At 41.0% G+C, this 25,404-nt stretch overlaps 1 protein-coding gene across 2 annotated transcripts in view; it reads right to left on the bottom strand.

The window, feature by feature from the left end:
• Positions 1-3,615, bottom strand: part of srfbp1 (serum response factor binding protein 1) — a 215,718-nt gene extending 212,103 nt beyond the window's left edge. For both annotated transcript variants that reach the window (XM_060844698.1, XM_060844708.1), the window contains exon 1: positions 3,412-3,615. In XM_060844698.1, the coding sequence (XP_060700681.1) occupies positions 3,412-3,462 (51 nt within the window). In that variant the 5' untranslated portion in view covers positions 3,463-3,615. The remainder of the gene's footprint in view (positions 1-3,411) is intronic.
• Positions 3,616-25,404: the final 21,789 nt, after the last annotated feature.

Here is a 25,404-nt window from a genome sequence, read left to right as displayed (position 1 = left end):
CCCTTAATTGTACACAGGAAATTCTTCCTTGGGCTATAATCTTTGCTCAGAAGTAAAAGTGCAAAAATAGCAAAGTAACTAAAGAACCTTTACCAAAAATTAATTCAGCAAAGGTGACACAGAATTAGGTTAATACCAACTATACCCAAAACTGCAACACCCCGTCATTACTTCACTTGTATCCACCTAAATTGCATGCTTTGAATGGAGTCAACAAACTTTGCAACCATCACATTAAAAAAAAACGAAAGAAGACTGGTTAACTGATTAAAATGTAGGGAAACAATTCTGATGTTACCAGCAAATAAGTTTCTGTAGCAACCTACTAATGGTATAAGTAAGTCGGAATGCTGAAAAATTAGGCAAAGAAGAAAAGGTAAGAGATCAGAAACGTGGTGAGACAGACAAGTTGTAAACAAAAATATTTGAAGGAGATATCTGACTAATAATCATGTGTTAATATCTTCCATTTGCTTCCTATCGAGAATGTAAATTCCTTTGCAATGGGGCGACTTGTAGAAAATTCCTTGAAATACATAACAGGTCTCTCAGCATCTGCAAAGAGAAGAAACAGAATAAATGTTTTAAAATATTGTGTTCTTTCTCCTTACAGATGTTGACAAATCTGTTCATTGCACTGAATGTACTTTTATTTCTGATTTTCAGTACTCTTAGTCTATTGTTATTTTAGCTGTTATATAACTAGTAAAAATACAAAAGAAATGTTGCAAGCCTGAAAAACTCTGCCAAGATATAAAGCTTCAGCTACATGAAAGTATAGGAAGTCTCAAGATTAAGGGACCTTTGCAGGTTCAATTTATAAGTGTTTAGTTGAGATGAACAAGTTCAGCACATTATCTCCATGTGCTAGATCAGATGACTAAAAGCTTGATCAAGATGAGATTTGGGAGTCTCCTAAAAAAAAAATGAGCAGAGATGGGTGGAGAAGTTCAGAGATTTGAGCAGCAGCAGGTAATTCTAGAGCGAAGTATCTGAACACATACGTATAATGAGTAAAATCATAGATTTTCAAGAGGCCAGAATTGGAGACGCACAGATTTCAGATATTTGTTGGGCTGAAGGAGGTAACAGGGAGAGGTGAAAAGTGGGGATGAAAACTGTTAAAATGAACTGCTGAGTCAAAGCCGATGTAAGTGTGAATAGGGGTAGTGAATGAATACGTCTCAGTGTGATGTTATATGCAGACAGTAAAGTTTTGGACATTCTCATGTTTGTATAGAATGGAAGATGGAAGGCCAGAATGAAAGCAACAAAGGCAAAGGTAAGAGCTTTAGCAGATTTGAGCAATGTTAGAGAGGTTCAGGTTTTGGCGATGATGGAGTAGATCCAGTAGAGGGCTCGATCAGCGATCCAATCACCCTCAAATATTCACTTTCATCAAATCTAGTGCACAGTGGCAGCAGTGGGTATCGTCTACTTAATGACTGCAGCAATTCACCAATGCCTCCGTCAGAGCACAGTTCAAACCCATGACTTCTGCCAGCTAGTGAGCTACAAACACATGGGTTCACCACCTGCAAGTTTATCTCCAACCCACATACCATTTTATCAGAGATATATAGCCACTGCATCATGGTCACAGCATTAAACATCCCAGAATGCCTTAACAGCACTTTATGTGTACATAGACCAGTTCAGCATGGAGACTCGCCACCATATTCACAGCAGTTAGGGATGAGTAATGCTCACACCCACAAAATAAAAAAAAACTTTTCCACTCAGTTATTTATCTTAATAGAGATATGTCAACTGACATTTAATAACAGCTGGATCAAAAATGCAAGATTTTATCAGATGAATGACATTCACACAATGTTTAAATTGGGTGGAGTATAAGAAAGACTGCCATGAGGCTTCTTAATACAACTTTCTACTCCAAACTAAACTAAAACATCCAAAACAAAGTGTGCATTTGAATGGAGTTCAATTCAGTTCATCCTTAGAAAAATAAATTTCAATTTTGTAGAAGTAGAAGAGATGAAAGCATTCTTTCTCTCTTTTTCTCACATATGTGGGGAATTGAAAGTACAGGGCTCAGTCTGAGTAGTTTGGAAAATCTTTTCTGCAAGTTTAAGGGCTAAGCATCTGCATGGTGAGATGGTACCACTCTTCTCCTATAGTCAGAAGGAGACAGAATCAAATTGTGATCCAGGGTTTGGAGCACAAAAGGATTATGGTCAAGGTAGCACTGCTCTGTCAGAGGTGAGACATTAAACCTGGGAGCCATCTTCCCACTTAGGTGTGCACAATGATGCCAAAGCATTACTTTGAAGAACAGCAAAGAAGTTTTATCTGATACCTTGGTCAATATCGAGTGTTCAATTAGCTTCAGTGAAACAACTTATCTGACTATGTTCACATTGCTGTTTGTGCATCTTTGATGTGTGGGAACTAGCTGCTACAGCACAGCAATTACTAAACTTCAGAAATATTTCAGTGGCTGTAAAAGCCACCGGATGTTCTGAGGTTCCATAGGATGTTCTTAAATGCCTATCTTTCCCCCATTGTACTCAGAGTTGAAGATTTTTTAAATTCTCTTGCTCCAAAGGCTCACAAATTCTGACCTATAAAACCGAGATCACCAGTCACAAAAGGAATAAAGGGGTATAGGGATAGGGTGAGAAAGTGGAGTTGATGTAGTTTGTTTATGGTTATATTCGATGTTCAAGCCAACTGACCTAGAACTACACCTATTTATATTCTTAAGTATACAAAATGGAAGGAAAGTGAAAATATTTTATTTAACCAAAGGAAGTCAGGTGGCTTTCAATTTCCAGATTTGTAGGTATTTGTACAACACAAAATGAGACCAAAGTAAACATGTAGTTCATGGAATCTGGGGGTAACAGTCCAAAATACTGAGGATAATAAAAATTTTAAATCAAATCAGAAAATGTAAACAGTAAGCAGATCTGGTGATAGGTGAGGAAGAGAAAAGCAATTACTGATCCATTTCAGTGATCTTTTGTGTACACTAAAAGTAAAATTGAGAGATTTAACACTTTTTTTTAAAAAACTTCGGTCTAAGGCGGATTCTCCTCCATATATGCTGCAGGGGCAAAGTATTTTCCGTACTTTCTATTTGCATTGGCAATATAAAGAAGCCAACCCACTGTATCTACAGCGAAGCACGTTTTCATATGGGCCTGAGGAACCGCTGGCCCCTGCGTTTCCGATGCAAAGTGATAATGCAAACAGATCCAGAAGCGCCGCCAAAGACAATCCGGGTTTGTGGGACGTCCCGAGACGACTCTTATTTTCAAACTGCAAACATAGGTCTGTAAAATAGTCAAATCTCCCACCCCACCCAACAGGGGAGTGGACATAAAATATCCATAGACAGTCAAGAGTTTACCACTAATTATACAGCACCGCGGCGTCTTCACCCACCTCATTGTTGACATTCACTGGCGCTACTTCTGCTGCTGCTGCCGATGCCATGTTGTACGATGACGTGAAATGGAACACGGCGAGGAGCTGGTGGAAGGAAATGGAACTCGGCCCGGAGCTCGTGGAAGGAAATGGAACGCGGCCCGGAGCTCATGGAGCAGCGCGGAAAACGGCCCGGAGCTACTCTGCAAATCATTTGCGTTCCGGTCCCAACACGCATGCGGACGGCAATCCGGCAGGTTCAATACATGTATTGCATTTCGTATGAATCCAGTACTGTCAAAATAATCAACTTTATGGTGCGAGATGAAGCCTTTAACAAGAACAAATGATGACAGATTTTAAAAATATTTTAATTTTTAATCACATTACTAATGGATAACAGAAACAAAACCCGAAATCAGAAACAAAAAACAGAAATTGATGGAAAAGCTCAGCAGGTCTGGCAGCATCTGTGCAGAGAAGTCAGAGTTAACATTTTAGGTCGAGTGACCCTGCATCGGAACGGGAAAATATAAATGTTACTTATTTTGTTATACATCTTCACGATTTCTCTCGCCTGCTTGTAGAAAAACAAATCATTTAAGTTATTCGGGGAGTCATGCAGTGCACCAAATGTAGCTGGAAGACACCCTTGAAGAACTTAAAGTGAGGTACTTCAACTTTTATAGCAAAGTTGCAACATCGATGCTTAGTTTGCAGATAGCACTCCTCGGAATTACCATGTTCAATTCCACGATACAGAATGAATTAGAAAGAAATCCATCTAGCCATTTGACTATAGGGATGAAATTTAAAATTATCCCCAGTTGTAGTTCGGTGCCCGACCATTAGTTTTATACATGTTTCAATTGGACAGCATGCGTGAAACATGCACACATATTTACAAACACACGTAAGGAGCAAGAGTGGAGCATTCAGCCTGTCAAGTCTGCTGCCATTCAATAAGATCATGGTTGAACTGATTGTAACCTCACATACGCTCTCTGACTAATTCCTGATGACCTTTCACCTCTTAACAAGAATCTATCTACCACCGAAAACCACCGAATTGTTCTAGCATTGAAGAAGGCCATTGTGCCCATTGTGCCTGCACCAATTCTGATTCAAGCCACTCTCCTGCACTTTCCCCATATGCTTGCACACCATTACTATCTAAATAATCATGCAATACTCTCTTGAATGCCTTGATTGAACCTGCCTCCACTACATTTCCAAAAACTGCATTCAGTATCCTAGCTACTTGCTGAGTGAAAAAGATGTTTCTCACATCGCCCTTGCATCATTTGCACATCACTTTAAATCTATGCTTTTTTTTATCCTTTATGAGCAGGAACAGCTTCTCCCTAGCTACTCTGTCAGCTCAGAAATGATTTTGAAAACTCAGTGACCCAACTTCTTTCATCTATCTTCATAACAGAAGTTTTCATCCCTAGCACCATTCTTCTAAATCAATTCTACACTAATTTCAATGGATTTACATCTTTCCTGTGATGTGGCACTCACAACTGTACACAATACCCCAGTTGAGATCTAACAAGTGTCTTGTACAAGTTCAACATCAGCTCTCTACTCTTGTATCCTATGATCCTATTAATAAAGGTGAGGTCACTTTATGCTTTATTAACTGCTGTCTCCAGCAGTCCTGCCACCTTCAGTGATCAGTGCACAGATGCACCTCAGTCCCTCTGGTCCTGCACCCCTTTAGAATTATACTCCCTATTTTGTATTGCCTTTCAATGTTCTTCTGACCATATTATACTTTTCCACTTTGACTCTCACCTGCCACCTATCTACCCACTCCAGCAACTTGTTAATATATTTTTGGAGTTTCATATTGTAAGATTACTGTCATTTGCAAAGTTTGAAATTGTCCCCTGCACACCAAGATCCAGAATATTAATCTAGATTAGGAAAAACAAAGATCTCAATACTGAACCCGTTAATACATAAAATATTCAAGGATTTCTTCAGGAAAAAGTGGTTCAAAGAAATAAGACCCTCTGAAAGAAGAAAATTACCTAATCTCTGTTGTAAATGGGTGACACCTAATGTTTAAACAGTGTCTAGAATCCCCCATAAGGGAGCTCTCCACATCCACCTGTCAGGGCCCCACAGGATTTTTATGTTTCAATCAAGTTGCTTCGTATTCTTCTAAACCATAATGGGTACAGACCTAGCCCATCCAAGCTTTCCAAAAATGACAATCTGTCCGTTCCAGGTATTAATCCAGTAAAATTGCTGTGAGCTGCCTCCAGCATAATTAACCACAGATCTACTTATCTCAGAAGTTCTGCAATCTTTCACCATTTAGGTAAAATGTTTCATTTATATTGTTCTTGACAAAATGCATAATTTCACATTTTCCCACATTTTACTCCATCACCTCTTTATCATTCACTTAAAGTGTCACTATCTTTTTGTAACCTGCTTCGATTCCTTTGCACAATTTATTTTCCTCCTTTTTGTGTTGTCAACAGGGTCTGCAACTATACTTTCCATCTCTTCATCCAAGTAATTCATATGAATTGTAAACAGTGTTGTTCCCAACACAGGTCCAATAGCAAACCATTCGTTACATCATTCCCAACCTGAATAAAAATCCATTTGCATCTAATGCAGTGATTGTAATGAGATCAGCCAGGTGGACCTCATAGAATGTCACTTCCCTGATTGAGGCTGTTAATCTGGTCCAAACAGGGTATCCTGGCTGACAAATATAAACAGGAGGGAATGAACTCTTGTGAAGTCCTAGGATGTCCTGCCTCCACTTCATTATTGTACATTTCCATTGGTTTTCACTCACCTTTTTGCATTTATTAATAAAAAGGGAACTTTAATGTCTTGAGATTTGCTATAAAATAAACTGATTTGTGGGGGGAAAAAGGACAGGTGAAGCCTGTGCCTGGCCATACTGGCCATAAACAGGTCCAGGCAGCGGGCCGTGGAGGGGGTCGTTAGGGCCGACTGCCTGCCCCTCTTCCGCGGTTACGTTAGAGCCCGGGTGTCCTTGGAGAAGGAGTACGCGGTGTCCACCAACACCCTGGAGTTGTTCAGGGAGAGGTGAGCGCCGCAGGGAGTGGAATGCATTATTTCCCCCTCCAACTCTATTTTGACTTAGTCCCTGCCCTGCCCTTCACTGTTTGATCACACAGCATTGCCCTTTGACGTGAAGGACACTGCTTGTCACTGGCAACCCGGGTGTTTTTCTATCTTCCTGGTGGTGGAAATTGAATAAAGATTTGTGCACTTTGTGTCTCTCACTGTGTCTCACACCTACACACAAAAAAGGAGATTCACACAGCATTGCCCTTTGATGTGAAAAAAAATAGGAGATTCACACAGCATTGCCCTTTGATGTGAAGGACACTGCTTGTCACTGGCAACCCGGGTGTTTTTCTATCTTCCTGGTGGTGGAAATTGAATAAAGATTTTTGCACTTTGTGTCTCTCACTGTGACTCACACCTGCACACACACACCATGGGTGCTGAGGAAAAAAATAAGCACTACCGCAGTTAGGTGGTAGCGTGGGGAATTTTAAAAAAAGAGAGAAAAAAAACAAGAGTTTTGAGTGCATTATTTCCCCCTCCAAAGAAAGAGAAAAAAATAAATAGGAGATTCACATAGCATTGTCCTTTGATGTGAAGGGCACTGCTTGTCACTGGCCACTCGGGTGTTTCCTTTCTTCCTGGTGGTGGAAATTTGAATAAAGATTCGTAAAAAAGAAAAAAAAGAGAAAAAAAATTTAAAAAATAAAATAAACAGGAGTGAATGAACTCTAGTGAAGTCCTAGGATGCCCTGCCTCCACTTCATTATTGTACATTTCCATTGGTTTTTACTCACCTTTTTGTATTTATTAATAAAAAGGGAACTTTAATGTCTTGAGATTTGCTATAAAATAAACTGATTTGTGGGGCAAAAAAGGACAGGTGAAGCCTGTGCCTGGCCAAACTGGCCATAAACAGGTCCAGGCAGCGGGCCGTGGAGGGGGTCGTTAGGGCTGACTGCCTGCCCCTCTTCTGCGGTTATGTCAGAGCCCGGGTGTCCTTGGAGAAGGAGCACACGGTGTCCACCAACACCTTTGAGATTTTCAGGGAAAGGTGGGCACTGCAGGGAGTGGAGTGTATTATTTCCCACTCCAACTCTATTTTGATTTAGTCCCTGCCCTCTCCCTTCACTGTTTGATTTGCAGCATTGCTCTCTGAGAAGGGCACTGCTTGTCACTGGCCACTCAGGTGTTTCCTCTTTTCCTGGTGGTTGAGTATAAATAAAGATTTACACACTTGTTTTTCACTGTGTCTGACACCTGTACACACGCGACATGGGTGCTAAAAGAGAAAAAAAACAAATAGGAGGAGCAGAGGAGAACCGTGAGTAAGCTGGATCATTGTCAAGTACTATGTATTACTAAATGGTGAGTGGATATTGGCCTGTGTAGAGTTATTGCATCTGATGTCTGCCAATTAACAGAACCAGTTCTGAAGACAAGATCAAGTGTCACTTAGGTGGAAATGGTTTAATCAGGTATAGTCGACATGGTTTTATTAAGAAAGGTTTGAAATTTATTAACTTAAGTAAATTTTGTGAGGGTGTAACAAGGAGGACTGTTGAGGGTTGTGCAGTACGTGTTGTCTACATAGATTTTAACAAGGTTATTGGTAGGTTTGTACTTGGCAATCTGTTGGAAACGTAAAATCCCATAGGATTCACGGGAGTGCGGTGAGTTGGATATAAAACTGGCTCAGTGATAGGAAACATAAGGTAATGATCAATGGATGTATATGTAAATGGAAAATGACTTCTGTGCCATTCCATAAGGCTCAGCGATTTGGTTGGGTGGATGGAATAGTGCCAAATGTAATTAAAACAAGAGACGTGTGAGATAATGCATTTGGGGAGGAGAAACAAAGCAAGGGAATACACAAACAGGGATGCAACTGCTGGAATTGTATAAAACACTAGTTAGGCCACAGCTAATTCTTTGTGCACAGTTCTGATTGCCACATTACAGGATGGATATTTATAAGAATGTTCTCAGATGTTTAAAATTGAGGCAATGAGGAAAGAGGCTTGGGTTGTTTTCCTTAGAACAAAAGAGGCTTTGACTTAGTTAAAGTGTGCTATATTATGAGGTGTCTAGGTGGGGGAGACAGGGAAAGACCTGTTTCCCCTAACAGTCAGGTCAATGAGCAGGGGGTATGGATTTAAGGTGATTGGTAGAAAGATTAGAGAGGACATGAGGAAAAGCATTGTCACCCAGAGGGTGTTTGCAATTCACTTGGTGGTGGAGGCAGAAGCCTTCATCTAGTTTAAAAGGCATGAGGATCTGTACCTTCTGTAACCTGCAGGGCTATGGATCTGGTTCTAACAAGTAGGATAAAAATGGAGAATCTTGTTTTCTGGCCTGTGCAGACACGATACACTGAATGGTTTCTTTCTACACTGTAACTTTTCCATGGTTCGATTTTGTTATGGTTAATAGAGGTGTTCAAAATCACCGAGTTCTGATAAGAATAAATAAGGAGAATTTGTTTATAGTGGCAGGAGGGTCAGAAACCACAGGATACAAATTTAAGGAAGTTGCCAAAAGAACTAGTGGTGAGATGAGATTATTTTAAGCGTTCAGTAGATATGATCTGGAGTGCCCTGTTTGAACGGTGGTGGAAGTCGATTCAGTAATAACTTTCAAAAAGAAGTTGAAGAGGATGGAAATTGTTGTGCTGGGGGAAAGGCCAGAGGAAGGAGACTGATTAGGCAAAGGACAGAGATTAGTGTAAAAACACGGTGGAGAATTAAGATGACAGGTAAACAGAAGCTCAGATTCACACTTACAGACTGAATGAAGGCCTTCTGCCCATCTTCAATTGTTCTCCAGAATGTAGAGCAGATTGCATTGAGAGCATCAAATACAATATATTAAGTTTGAGTATTCATGAATAAATACACATTTTGTTGAAGCTTTTCAACTTGCACTCATCGGAAAAATTTGCAAGAAGGACCAAAGTAAAAGAAAAATACAAAATTTTATTTGTTTGAGAAGAGAGTGCTGATCAGTTCCCTTGATGCCAAAGCAATATTTGATGTTGTTGGTAATTTATTACATAGCTAGATAATCACTGAAGATATTCCTCAACACAATTTCCTAGGCCCAACCATCTTCAGCTTTGAACAAGAGAGAATCTAACTGCCTCCCTTGTTCAATAGCATCATAATCATTGGAACCTTCATCATCATCATACTGGGAATTACTGTTGTCCAGAAATTGAACAAGATCAGCCCAATAAATACTGTGACTATAGGAGTAGGTCAGAACCTAGGAATCCTATAGTAATAAATTCTCCTCCTGACACCAAAACCTGCCCATCATCTACAAGTCAATAGTGTGACAGAATATTTTGTACTTGTCTGGATGAGTGTGGCTCCAACAACATTCATAGTGAGACAGGATAAGGTGCTTTGACTCTTCAGAGCATTACCTCGCCTCTATTAATGGTGCTGGGTTAACAAAAAATATCTGCAGATGTCATAGCTAATAATACTAATATGGATCACCACAGTGGCGCATGAGAGATATAACTGTTGTTAGTTGACCGCCAAGGTAACCACTTGTGCAAGACTTTGACTTGCTATAAGTACCCTAACCTCTGGGAATATCCTCCAGTATGGCATTTCAAGGCTCTCAGATATAGTAAAGATTTATTGCATTCTGTACATCTTGGCACGAAAATGAGGGGCCTAAGGGATGGCAAAGGATGATGCTAAACACTCAACCTTTGCAGAGAGAGAGGAGGAAGAAAGTACAATCAATCATCTGTCCAGAGCTTCTACTAATGAAGTAACTTGCGGCCAAAGAAGATTGGAATGCCTTCATCCAAATAAGATTCTCTTGAGTATGGGGCATGCACCATTGCAATCTGGCAATTGGGCGTCTGTGAATACAGGCATGTTCACAATTAAGACTATGTTTCAACATACAGAGTCTTTCTAGTAAAACAATACTGCTACCCCTCACTCTGTAAGACTGGCCATCAATTCATTGAGCTCTCATTCAGCTCTTAATGGTCAATGTGCCATTAAGAACTACATGACACTAACCGGTTGAACACAAAAACAGCTTCAGTGCAATGAAGTTTCCATCATGACAGTGGCTTCAATAAAAGTACTCCATTGTGTATTTAATTTCACCTTTATGTTCTAGTTTCTGTCCTGTGTGTTGCTACCCCTGTAGCTACGCAGATACAGAGGAAGCTTACTTATTGTCCTGGTGAATGAAATCTAGTGGTGCACACCGTTAGGGCCATCGTGTACGGAAAGTCACCAACCATCACTTGCATCTTTACAGGGCAAGCTCCGTATAGGGGCAGGGTGAAATGTTTTTGGCCCAATCATAGGGATGTGGCCCCAATGATGTGAGGTCATAACATCCCAACAGTGCAAAAGGAGGCCATTCAGCCCATTGGGTCTACACCAACCCTCCCACCAAGACCCAGCCCCTTATCCTATCTCTGTAACCCCACATTTACAATGGTTAAACCCCCCAGCCTGCACACCCCTGGATACTACGCACAACTGAGCATGGCCAATCCACCTAAACTGCACATGTTTGGACTGCGATGGAAACCCATGCATGGGCATAATGTGCAAACTCTATACAAAGTTGCCCAAGGCTGGAATTGAACCTAGGTTCTTGATGCTGTGAGGCAGCGGGCCAACCACTGAGCTAACATGTCGCTCTAAAACTGTGTTCCCTGAACAGCGGTGAATCCTATTCATTAGACCAGCAGGGAGAGATAAGTGAATACTTGACTCCTGCAAACCTGATTCCTCAGAGTACCCCCTAAAAGATTTATATCTTTCCTTATGTGGCTGCCATGGTGCTCCCAACATTGACTCTGTCTGAGGGATAAGTCCTCAGTTAATGAAATACATAGATGATACCCTCATATGCATACAGACAGACGTTTCTGTGGCCAGCAGCGAAAAAGCAGAATGGTGAGTTGCTTCCCTGGTGCTAGGATCAAGGATGTCTCAGAGAAGGTGCAGAATGTTCTCACAGAGGAGAGGGGCCAGGAAGGGGTCATTGTCCACATTGGAACCAAGGACATAGGAAGGGAAAAGGAGATTATGAAGGGAGATTACAGAGAGGCAGAAATTTTAAAAAGAGGTCCTCAAGCGTAGTAATATCTGGAATACTCCCGGTGCTACGAGCTAGTGAGGGCAGGAATAGGAGGATCGAGCAGATGAATGCATGGCTGAGGAACTGGTATATGTGAGAAGGATTCACATTTTGGGATCATTGAAACCTCTTTTGGGGTAGGAGTGACCTGTACAAGAAGGACGGATTGTACCTAAATTGGAAGGGGACTAATATACTGGCAGGGAGATTTGCTGGAGATGCTCAGGAGGATTTAAACTAGTAAGGTGGGGGTGGGACCCAGGGAGATAGTGAGGAAAGATGTCAATCGAGACTGGTACAGTTGAGAACAGTAGGCCGGTCAAACAGTCAGGGCAGGCAGGGACAAGGTGGGACTAATAAATTAAACTGCACTAATTTCAATGCAAGGGGCCTAACAGGGAAGGCAGATGAACTCAGGGCATGGTTAGGAACATGGGACTGGGGTATCATAGCAATTACAGAAACATGGCTCAGGGATGGGCAGGACTGGTAGCTTAATGTTCCAGGATACAAATGCTACAGGAAGGATAGAAAGGGAGGCAAGAGGAGGGGGAGTGGCGTTATTGATAAATGGTGACATTACGGCTGTGCTGAGGGAGGATATCCTGGAAATACATCCAGGGAAGTTACTTGGGTGAACTGAGAAATAAGAAAGGGATGATCACCTTATTGGGATTGTAATATAGATTAATAGTCAGAGGGAAATTGAGAAACAAATTTGGAAGGAGATCTCAGCTATTTGTAAGAATAATAAGGTGATTATGGTGGGGAATTTTAACTTTCCAAACATAGACTGGGACTGCCGTAGTGTTAAGGGTTAAGATGGAAAGGAATTTGTTAAGTGTGTACAAGAAAATTTTCTGATTCAGTGTGTGGATGTACCTACTAGAGAAGATGCAAAACTTGACCTACTCTTGGGAAATAAGGCAGGGCAGATGACTGAGGTGTCAGTGGGGCCACTTTGGAGCCAGCGACCATAATTCTATTTGATTTAAAATAGTGGTGGAAAAGGATAGACCAGATCTAAAAGTTGAAGTTCTAAATTGGAGAAAAGCCAATTTTGATGGTATTAGGCAAGACCTTTTGAAAGCTGATTGGGGGCAGATGTTCGCAGATAAAGGGACTGCTGGAAAAAGGGGAAGCCTTCAGAAATGAGATAACAAGTGTCCAGAGAATGTATATTCCTTTTAGGGTGAAAGGGAAGGCTGGTAGGTGGAGGGAATGCTGGATGACTAAAGAAATTGAAGGTTTGGTTAAGAAAAAGAAGGAAGCATACATAAGGTTAGATTGAGTGAATCCTTAGAAGAGTATAAAAGCAGTAGGAGTATACTTAAGAGGGAAATCAGGAGGGCAAAATGGGGACATGAGATAGCTGTGGCAAATAGAATTAAGGAGAATCCAAAGGCTCTTTACAAATACATTAAGGATAATAGGGTAACTAGGGAGAGAATAGGGCCCCTCAAAGATGAGCAAGGCAGCCTTTGTGTGGAGCCACAGAAAATGGGGAAGATACTTAATGAGTATTTTGCATCAGTAGTTACTGTGGAAAAGGATTTGGAAGATATAGACAGTAGGGAAATAGATAGTGACACCCTGCGAAATATCCACATTATCCACAGGAAGAAGTGCTGGATGTCTTGGTACACATAAAGGTGGATAAATCCCTAAGACTTGATCAGGTGAACCATAGAACTCTGTGGGAAGCTAGAGAAGTGATTGCTGGGCCTCTTGCTAAGATATTTAGTATCATTGATAGTAATAGGTGAGGTGGCGGAAGACTGGAGGTTGACTAATGTGGTGCCACTGTTTAAGTAGAGTGGTAAGGACAAGTCAGAGAACTACAGACCAGTGAACCTGAAGTTGGTGGTGGGCAAGTTGTTGGAGGGAATCCTGAGGAACAGGATGTACATGTATTTGGAAAGGCAAGGACTGATTAGGGTTAGTCAACATGGCTTTGTGCAGGGGAAATCATGTCTCACAAACTTGATTGAGTTTTTTGAAGAAGTAACACAGAGGATTAATAAGGGCAGAGCTGTAGATGTGATGTATATGGACTGCAGTAAGGCGTTTGACAAGGTTCCCCATGGGAGACTAATTAGCAAGGTTAGATCTCATGAAATACAGGGAGAACTAGCCATTTGGATACAGAACTGGCCCAAAGGTAGAAGACAGAGGGTGGTGGTAGAGGGTTGCTTTTCAGACTGGAGGCATGTGACCAGTGGAGTGCCACAAGGATCAGTGCTGGATCGTCTACTTTTTGTCATTTATATAAATGATTTGGATGCGAGCATAAGAGGTCCAGTTAGTATGTTTGCAGATGACACCCAAATTGGAGGTGTAGTGGATAGCAAAGAGGGTTACCTCAGATTACAACAGGATCTTGATCAGATGGGCAATGGGCTGAGAAGTGGCAGATGGAGTTTAATTCAGATAAATGCGAGGTGCTGCATTTTGGGAAAGCAAACCTTAGCAGGACTTTTACACTTAATGGTAAGGTCCTAGGGAGTGTTGCTGAACTAAGAGACATTTGGAGTGCAGGTTCATAGTTACTTGAAAGTGGAGTCGCAGGTAGATAGGATAGTGAAGAAGATGTTTGATATGCTTTCTTTTATTGGTCAGAGTACTAAGTACAGGAGTTGGGAAGTCATGTTGCGGCTGTACAGAATATTGGTTAGGCCACTGTTGGAATGTTGTGTGCAGTTCTGGTCTCCTTCCTATCGGAAAGTTGTTGTGAAACTTGAAAGGGTTCAGAAAAGATTTACAAGGTTGTTGCCAGGGTTGGAGGATTTGAGCTATGGGGATAGGCTGAACAGGCTGGGGCTGTTTTCCCTGGAGCGTCAGAGGCTGAGGAGTGACCTTATGAAGGTTTACAAAATTATGAGGGGCATGGATAGAGTAAATAGACAAAGTCTTTTCCCTGGGGTGGGGAAGTCCTGAATTAGAGGGCATAGGTTTAGGGTGAGATGGGAAAGATATAAAAGAGACCTACAGGGCAACTTTTTCACACAGAGTGTGATATGTGCATGGAATGAACGGCCAGAGGAAGTGGTGGAGGCTTTTGGATGGGTATATGAATAGGAATGGTTTGGAGGGATATGGGCCAGGTGCTGGCAGGTGGGCCTAGATTGGGTTGGGATATCTGGTCGGCATGGACGGGTTGGACCGAAGGGTCAGTTTCCATGCTGTCCATCTCTATGACTCTACGATTCTACTCTCTCATTGTGTTTTATACACTCTTGATCTCCTTCAATCTCTCCCACTCTGTCTTCCACTGCTTCTGACACACACTGTCTCTGCCTCGCTGTCTTCTATGGCCTAACCCTCTCACACGTACACACACACTCTCTCTCTTTTACTGCTACACATACATTCTCTCTTGCCTTTCCTCAAACTCTTTCTGTCTCTCTCTCTCTTTCTCTCTCTCTCTCTCTCTCTCTCTCCATGTTATTACTCCAGTGACTTGGATAAGAATCCTTCCAGAAACCAGGAGAACAATGTTGGACAGGCCTTGAATATTGCATTGTTAGTATTCCTAACAACATGGCAAAGACATTTGTGTTCTTTTAGTGCTTTGAACACTGTCTTTTTTTTTCTTACAATTATATCCAAACAAGAGAGAAACCTGTCAGGGGTAGAAGGTTATACTTACAAACTTTATTCTCTTTATGTATGATTAGTTTATTTAAAACATCCTCTTTTATACTTTAAATGCATTGAATTAATTACTCATCTTTGCATTAAATTCATATCTATCTGTTTTCTTCCCCTGATTCAATGAGTCTCTCAGGAGTTATGTAACCTTTTCTAGTGCAATTTGATGATGAATATGAGGAATGTGCAGGCATTTACTCATTTGATAAACTTTGCTATGGAATGAAATTCACAAGGTTTATTATTTCAGGATTTAATGTGTCTGCAGATATGAATGATCATGAAGGGACCTACTGGAATATTGCTGCTGTGTTGCAACAAATTAGCACTTTCCACCTTCCTGGGGCAGAGGAGTGCTAAAGAAGTGGAAGAAACGTGATTGCTGTTATAGTGTTGACAATTAATTGGGAGTTCACTTGAGGACTCAGACTTTTGGAAGATGTACATGATATTGTGTAATTCTTGTAAATAAACACCAAGGTGTGCAAATTTTGGCAAAAATTTATAGAATGTCCAAAGTGTGGATGTAGAAGCAGGAATTCTGTCATTCAACCCCTCGAGTCTACTCTGCCAATCAATCATGGCTGATGAGTTTCTCAATGCTATTTTGCCAACTTCTCTCCATAACCCTTGATCCCCTTCATGCTTAAGAACCTGTCTATCTCAGTCTTAAGTACACTCAATGACCTGGTCTCCACAATCTTCTGCGGCAGTGAATTCTATTCATTCACCACTGTCTGGCTGAAGGAGTTTCTCCTTATCTCCGTTCTAAAAAGGTCTTCCCTTTACTCTAAGGCTGTGCCCATGGGTTCTAGTCTGTCCTACCAATGGAAACCTCTTCCCAAAGTCTACTCTGTCCAGGTTATTCAATATTCTGTAAGTTTCAATTAAGTTTCCATACCCCCCACCATCCTTCTAAACTCCAGTCAGTATGGACTCAGATTTCTCAAATGTTCCTCAAACATTAAACTTTTCATTCCTAGGACCATTCTCATGAACCTCCTCTGAACATGCTCCAGGGCCAGTATATCCTTCTTAAGAAATGGGGCCCAAGACTACAAAGGTCTGACCAGAGCCTTATAGAACCTCAGAAGTACATCTCTGCTTTTGTATTCAAGTCCTCTCAAATTAAATGACATAATTGTATTTGCCTTACTGACTCAACCTGCAAGTTTACCTGGAGAGAATCCCAGACTAGAATTCCCAAGTCTCCTTGTACTTCAAGCTTCTGAATTTTCTCCTCACTTAGAAAGTAGTCCATACCTCTATTCTTCCTACTAAAAGTGCATGACCTCACTTTCCCACATTGTACTCCATTTGCCATTTCTTTGCCCACTCTCCTAACCTGTCCAAATCCTTCTGCAACCTCCCCACCTCCACCATGCTACCTGTCCCTCTACTTATCTTTGCATTGTCTGTAAACTTAGCCAGAATGCCCAGTTCCTTCACCTAGTTCGTTTATATATGAAGTGAAACGTTGTGGTCCCAACACTGAGCTTTGCAGGACACCACCTGTCATTGGCTGCCATCCTGAGAAGGACCCTTTTATCCCCATCTCTCCTATCTGCCAACTTCTCATATCTTCTAGAAACAATAACTTTATTTGTGCTCTGTCAAACAGTGAGTAAAATAAATGTAAGGTTAAGGTGCCAGGTAGGTCCTAGGGTAGTCAAAGACAGTTCAATGATCTGAAGGACAAAAGCATCAGATTCAAGGGAACGCTTGTAAGTACCTCTCCAAGACATTCACCATCCTGACGTGGAAATATATCATAGTGTGCCTGGATCGAAATCTTGAAACTCCCTCCCTACTGGCATTTGGTGTCTACCCACACCAAATAGACTCCAGCTATTCAAGAAAACAGTTCATGACAAGTTTCTCAAGGGCAATTAGGGATAACCAATAAGTGCTGACTCAACAAATAAAGCCCTTGAATGAATAATAAATAAGAAGTCACATGATCACTCTCTTATGTAAACGCAGAAAATGCCACAGTTGCCCTTTTACTTTCATCCATCTCATTGCCAAGGTTCCAGAGACTTTTCCCAGATTGCAATTTACACTGTGCAGCTTCCAATTTAATATACTATATTTGCTGTTCATATCACAGATTTCTCTGTACTGGACAGGCCAAATGCAGACTGAGTAATTAATGTGTAGAACATCTACATTCAATGTATAAGCATTACCAACTTCAATTCACACCCATTCCAACACTTTTATTGCCATTCCACACTATGGCACTGAATTTACTATCAGCTCAAGGAATGGCATATCCTCCTTCAACTTGGATCTTCACAGCCTTCTGGACTCAATGTTTGCCCGTTTTTCTGATGATTCTGCTATTCCCATTAATATCTCTTCTAGACATCTTCTATTTCTTTATTAGTTACATACCTTATCTTTTTTGCTTTGTAGTATTTATGCCTTTTGCCACCTAATCTTTCCTGCCTTCTTTTAACAGACTCCACTTCATAACTAACTGAAAATATAATGCCTGACTTGACAAAGATTTTGAAATATTGGCAAAGAGATAGGAGTTATTAATCTCTTGCAGTTTGAAAGAGAGAAGACAAAATCGGATGTAATAGTGTTACAGTTAAATAAAGGTAATTGACAAAAATAGACTGGAAGCAGAGCCTAGCGGGGAAGACAGTAGAGCAAAAATGGCAGGAGTTTGTGAGTATAATTGAGGACACTGTACAGAGGTTCATCCCCAAGAAAAGAAAGATTATCCGGAGAGGGATTAGACAGCCATGGCTGACAAAGGAAGTCAGGAAATGTATTAAAGAAAAAGAGAGATCCTATAAAGTGGCCAAGAGCAGTGGGAAATCAGAAGATTGGGAAGGCTACAAAAACAAACAGAGGATAACAAAGAGAGAAATAAGGAAGGAGAAGATCAAATATGAAGGTAGGCTGGCCAGTAATATTAGAAATGATAGTAAAAGTTTCTTTCAATACATAAGAAACAAACAACAGGCAAAAGTAGACATTGGGCCACTTCAAACTGATGCTGGAAGCCTAGTGATGGGAGATAAGGAAATAGCAGAAGAACTTGACACGTACTTTGCGTCAGTCTTCACAGTGGAAATCATGAGTAATTTCCCAACAATTAAAGGGAGTCAGGGGCTGAGTTGAGTATGGTTGCCATTACAAAAGAGAACGTCCTAGAAAAGCTAAAAGGTCTTAAAATTGATAAATCTCCTGGCCCCAATGGGATACATCCTAGAGTTCTGAGGGAGGTGGCTGAGGAAATAACGGAGGCATTGGTTGAGATCTTTCAAAAGTCACTGGAGTCAGGTAATGTCCCGGATGATTGAAAGATCGCTGTTATAACCCCTTTGTTCAAGAAAGGATCAAGACAAAAGATGGAGAATTATAGGCCAATTAGCCTAACCTCGTTTGTTGGTAAAATTCTAGAATCCATCATTAAGGATGAGGTTTCTAAATTCTTGGAAGAGCAGATTCGGATTAGAACAAGTCAACATGGATTTAGTAAGGGGAGGTCCTGCCTGACAAACCTGTTGGAATTCTTTGAAGAGGTGACAAGTAGGTTAGACCAGGGAAACCCAGTGGATGTGGTCTATTTAGACTTCCAAAAGACCTTTGATAAGGTGCCACACGGGAGGCTGCTGAGCAAGGTGAGGGCCCATGGTGTTCAAGGTGAGCTACTGGTATAGATTGAGGATTGGCTGTCTGACAGAAGGCAGAGAGTTGGGATAAAAGGTTCTTTTTCGGAATGGCAGCCGGTGACAAGCGGTGTCCCGCAGGGTTCAGTGTTGGGGCTGCAGCTGTTCACGTTATATATTAATGATCTGGATGAAGGGACTGGGGGCATTCTAGCGAAGTTTGCTGATGATACAAAGTTAGGTGGACAGGCAAGTAGTACTGAGGAAGTGGGGAGGCTGCAGAAGGATCTAGACAGTTTGGGAGATTGGTCCAGGAAATGGCTGATGGAATTCAATGTGAGCAAATGCGAGGTCTTGCACTTTGGAAAAAAGAATACAAGCATGGATTACTTTCTAAACAGTGAGAAAATTCATAAAGCCGAAGTACAAAGGGTTCTGGGAATGCTAGTCGAGGATTCTCTAAAGGTAAACATGCAGGTTGAGTCCATGATTAAGAAAGCGAATGCAATGTTGTCATTTATCTCAAGAGGGTTGGAATATAAAAGCACCGTTGTGCTACTGAGACTGTATAAAGCGCTGGTTAGGCCCCATTTGGAGTACTGTGTCCAGTTTTGGTCCCCACACCTCAGGAAGGACATACTGGCACTGGAGCGTGTCCAGCGGAGATTCACACAGATGATCCCTGGAATGGTAGGTCTAACATATGAGGAATGGCTGAGGATCCTGGGATTGTATTCATTGGAGTTTAGAAGATTAAGGGGAGATCTAATAGGAACTTACAAGATAATACATGGCTTGGAAAGGGTGGACGCGAGGAAATTGTTTCTGTTAGGCAAAGAGATTTGGACCCATGGACACAGCCTGAGAATTAGAGGGGGTAAATTCAGAACAGAAATGCGGAGACATTTTTTCAGCCAGAGAGTGGTGGGCCTGTGGAATTCATTGCCTCAGAGTGCAGTGGAGGCCAGGACGCTAGATGTCTTCAAGGCAGAGATTGATAAATTCTTGATGTCACAAGGAATTAAGGGCTACGGGGAGAATGCGGGTAAGTGGAGTTGAAATGCCCATCAGCCATGATTGAATGGCGGAGTGGATTCTAATGGCCTTACTTCCACTCCTATGTCTTATGGTCTTATGGTCTTAAAACCAATTGCTAGTAATGTTCTGATTAATTCAAAGTTCCTGCTTATATTTGACACAAGGAAATGAAATTTTCTGGCCTGCTGGTGATGAACTGGGAGTGGGGAAGATTGGCAGAATAGCTGGGGAAGTATTGGGAGGAGACCTCTTCCCAATGCCATGCTGTATTTCCAACTTGGCTGTCCACTGAGAACTTAAATGGCCAATTAAGGGACATTTTCACCTCCTCAGGTATTTTGCTTGTGTTGGGAGAGTGTGACACTGAATGGAACTTGCTGGCCTTCTGGTTTGTTCCAGAGTGTTTCCAGCGGGTTACGGTGATGCTTCTTGGCTTCCATTGCTGGCTTCATCATCTGCTGCCAGAAGTTAACAACCCCTCTCCCATAATCACAAGGGCATGCCTGCCTGGCTTCAGCATCCCCCAATCACACTTATCTGTCCTTCGATGGTGAGTTGATATTGAATTAGGAGCAATTAAGAGTTACAGCCACAGCGATAGCCACCACTAATGGAGTTATTGTGTCACTGCTAAACCTCTGAGCCATCTTCCAGCTCTTGTGGGCCTTAATCAGGTGGTGATTAATATGCCATTCTGGGTCCTGCCCCCATTTGAGGAATCAACTCCCGTTTTCAAGCCCACACGTGAGATGTCATCATCAGCCATAAAACTGAGAGTAGGAGCTCTTGGATTAGATTTAGCACAATCTGGAATTCCACAGCCAAATGCTTGTGCTGGTTGAGCAGGCCTTTAGGAATTGTCAGACCTCTGACTCTCTCATTTATAATGGCAAATAACATAGAATAAATGACAGTAATTGAGACACAATATAAAATTATACTATTGTAGATTAAATGGACCTGATTAACTGCTATACATTAAGTTGAATAACAAACATTATGTTGCATGCTTAACAAGAGGCAAACTAATGAGCTACAAATAATAAAACTGATGAGATAAAAATATTGACATTTAAACAGTGCCATTGCAGAACATAACTGATGAAAAATCTCACAAATAAAGCCAGTACTGAGTATATACTGTGCAAAGTGGCTAGTGAGGTGGAATGCTACAATAAATGTGAGCCAAGAAATAAACAGACTCAACAAACAAATACATGAAATTACTGGATAAAAGCTTAATGATGTGAAATCTAGTTCATTAAGTTGTTTTTTTGTCTTTACTGATGTTGACAGAGCTTATCATACTGGCACACATCTGTGCATATGGCCCAGCAACTATGTGACTTTCTTATCATTTATGTTTATGGATGAAAGAGCATGGTGTGAGTATGCCCTAATTTCCTGTACAAGCTCCCTGGGGGTGTAAACTCTGTGTGAAGAAGATGGAATTTATTGCATGCTTGGCATTGATACAATGTGGAAGGAATTATTAAGTAAGTAGAAGAAATGTAACAGCCGTCCTTTTACCTTCTTCATTCTCCAAGATGACAAATGCTCTTTCCAGCTACAACATGATTTGCACATACTTCTTTAAATTGAGAATAATGTAGTATTCTCTATAGGGTAAAAAATGAGGTCTGCAGATGCTGGAGATCACAGCTGCAAATGTGTTGCTGGTCAAAGCACAGCAGGTTAGGCAGCATCTCAGGAATAGAGAATTCTTCTCTATAGGGGGAAGACCAAGGCAGAGAGAGTGACCACTTTGTGGAACTCCTCTGCCCTGACTTCAAAGTAAGCCCAAACATCCAGTCGCTTTCTTATTCTTCATCTGCTTTAACTATGACTTTTCTGTCTTTGGGGCAATGAAATGAAATTCAATACAAGTTTGAGAAATGGCCCTATTGAGGGATACTGTGAGATCTTCTCACTCAACATTAACTGACAATAATTAAAATTCAACAATTTGATTGTAATCTCGTTACATATCCACCCCACCTCCAAACCTTTGTACCATGTTCTTGTTTTTTTTTCTAATTTCTCTCTTATTTCTTTTTCTTGTATGTGATAACTATTCAGGATCCTGCCCTTCAGACTTCCTCTGCATACAGCTTTTACATATTTACTTAGACCTGACTCGCTCTGACATTGCAAAGTGAAAACCTTAGCCATTCAATGTAGTGTGAGGTGTTTCCTTCCTTCCTTGCTATCAGAAACTTTCTCACTATTTTTTTCCATTTACCACCCACTGAGAAAAAGAACAGGAAATGACATCACTATAGGAAATGACTGAAGGAAACCCAAACATATAAATAGAAAGCAGGCTACACCACCAATGCTTTGTCTGGAATCTCACTGAACATGTTATCTAGCATGGTGATGACACGTCTGAAAAGTGAACCTTCCAGCTCAGCAAGCAAACCTACATCCAGAACATCTGCAGTATCTAACTTTTCCCAACTCTAACAAAAGTCTGGTGTTGCTGAATCTATGGAGTATTTTCACAATTTTCCTTTTTTAATTCAGATTTCTAGTTTCTTTGCTTTTGCCTCAAAGAACTGTTATATTACTTAACACTTTCCTTCTGTGTACTATTTTATTTATAAATAAATCAAGACCAGGAATTTAGTTTGCTTAAAGTGATATACCAATGTGTTATTTTGCAGCTGTAAGATCAACAGGAATGTCCTGGATAATTTACCTGCTTTTTGGTTGAAAAAGAATGTAAACGTGCTAAGCCCTGCAGCTGATAAGTTTCTGTGGCTAACTGGAGAGAGAAGACTTCACTGCAAGAATCTTTGTCATTGCTGTAGCCAACCTCCATCCTCCACATAGCAAGCCTGCAAAACCGTGCTACATATAAATAAGTGCCCAATCATCAGTGAGCCTGCATGGTGGGTACCTGAATCATAAACTCTTGCATAGCATCTAGATGGCTTCATGACAGGGAAATCATGTTGGACTAATAGAGTTTTTGAGGAAGTCTCAACCAGAATGGATAGAGGGGAACCAGTAGATGTGTTGTATTTGGATGTCCAGAAGGCTTTCGACAGATGATACCTTACAAAAGGTTAAGTCCTAAGACTGGTGCCCACAGTGTTGGAGGTAATATATTGGCTTGGGCAGAGAAATGGCTAATATGCGGGAAATAGCAATTGAGGGTAGAAAGTTATTTTACAGGTTTGCAACCCATGGCAGTGGGTTCCACAGAGATCAGTACTGGGACTGTAACCATTTAGAATATACAGTTTATTAATGACTTGCAGCAAGGAACCGAATGTACTGTGTCCAAATTTGTAAACAACACAAAAATAAGTCAAAAGGCAGTTTGCGAGAGAGATATAAACAGATTACAGAGAGAAATTGATACATTTAGTAAGTGGGCAAAATGTTGCAAATAGAATATAATGTGGGAAAATGTGGAGTCGTTCATTTTCAAAGGAAGAACAAAAAACAGCAAAATGTAAATAGAGGAAAACTGCAGAAAGCTGCAACCCAAAGGGTCTTGAAACACAGAATGAAACACAGAAAGCTAGCACACACACGTACAGCAGATAGTCATGAAGGCTAATGGAAGTTGGCCTTATTTCAAGGGGATTGGAGTATAAGAGTACTGAAGTCTTACTGCAACTGTACAAACTGCTAGTGAGACCACATCCTGGAATACTGTGAGCAACTTTCGGCCCCTTATTTAAGACAAGGTTTCATTGGAGAAATGTAACTAAGAGGATCCCTTTTCTAGAAGGATTGTCTTATGAGCAAAAGTTAAACAAAGGGAGCAAATGGACTTTACTCACTAGAGTTTAAAAGAATGAGAGGTGATCTCATTGAAACATATTGGATTCTTAAGGGGCTTTCACTGGGTAAATGCTGCGAGGATATGCTCTCTCATGGGAAAGTCTCGGACCACAGGGCATAGTCTCAGAATAAAAGAATGCCAATTTAATAATAAGATGAGGAGGATTTTTGTCTCTCAGGGGATTGAGAGTCTTTGGAACACATTGCCACAGACAGTTGCAGAAGCAGATTCCTTGTGTATATTTAAGGCTGAGATAGATGAATGAGTAGAAGAATCAAAGGTTGTGGGGAAAATGTAGAAAGTGGGCATAAGAAATATTGGATCAGCCATGATCTTATTGAATGCCTGAATAAGCTGGAGAGATTGAATGGTGTACTTCTGTTTCTATTTCTTAAGATCTTATGTGAACACAAATCAAACATTCTTTCCACACAGATTACACCTGAATAGAATTTTCTTTTATAATTTTGCATTCAGCTATACTCAGTTGGTGATGCCACTTTTGGAGTACTCCGTTCAGTCTGGTTACCCTATTATAGGAAGGATATTATTCAATTGGAGAGGGTTCACAAAAGATTCACCAGGACGTTGCCAGGAATGGAAGGTTTGAATTATAAAAATAGGTTGGGATGCGTTTCACTAGAGTGTATAAGGTTGAGGGGTTGAGACCTTATAGGGATTTATAAAATCATGAGGGACATAGAAAAGGTGAATAGTAAAAGTTTTTTTCCCCTAGGGTAGGAGAAATTCAAAACTAAGGGACATATTTTTATGGTGACAGGAGAAAGATTTAAAAGGGACTTAAGGGGCAACTTTTTGACACAGAGGGTGGTTGGTATGTGGATTGGACTGCCAGAGGAAGTGGTAAATGCAGTTACGGTTATGATATTTAGAGTACATTTAGACAAGTACATGAATAGGAAAGTTTTAGAGTCATATAGGCCAAATGCAAGCACGTGGGACTAGTTTAGTTTGGGAAACTTGGTCAGTATGTAAGAGTTGGGCTGAAGGGTCTGTTTCCATGCTGTAAGACTGAGTCTATAACATATATTAAAAACCTATCCTTTGGATGCAGACAGTCATCATTTGCAATAGCATTCAATTGCCCTATTTTAATGGCATCAGGATGTATTTTGATTGTTCTTGATTCATTTTGGAGTCAACAAAGGGCTTAGAAAGGTTCAGAAGTAGGACTTCAGTGGCATAGTACATCCAGCACCTCCCCTCCCCCTTTGCAGCCCCACCTTTACGACCTCTTTTCCCCCATTTGCAACTCTTCTCTCTCACTTTACATCCTCTCTCCCTTTATTTGCACTTCTTTTCTATTGCAGGCCTTTTCACCTCACACCTCTTATTATCTCCTGCCCACAGCCTTGATTACTCTGCCCCTTTAGGAATATTGAGCCAGTCGAGTTTGTCCCAGTACAATCAGTACAATCACGGCTGAGCGAACACTTAACTGCCTTTTACTCAGCCCATCCTCATGTACATCTTCCCCTGAACCTCCAAAGTTCAACAATCTGGTCAGACCACCCTGCATTTGGTGACTGTGGATGAAATTGGCAATGGTAGGCAAGATCTGAATACCAGAGTGACTGCAAGATTATGAGTTATTTTCTAATAGGATTTGTGCAGGAACTTTCACTTTAATAAATCTTTATTGTAGGAAATACATCATTCTGATCAAAACTTGTATGG

This window comes from Hemiscyllium ocellatum, chromosome 2, assembly GCF_020745735.1.
Source record: "Hemiscyllium ocellatum isolate sHemOce1 chromosome 2, sHemOce1.pat.X.cur, whole genome shotgun sequence".
Lineage (NCBI taxonomy): Eukaryota > Metazoa > Chordata > Chondrichthyes > Orectolobiformes > Hemiscylliidae > Hemiscyllium > Hemiscyllium ocellatum.
This window is presented reverse-complemented; position numbering and strand designations above follow the sequence as displayed.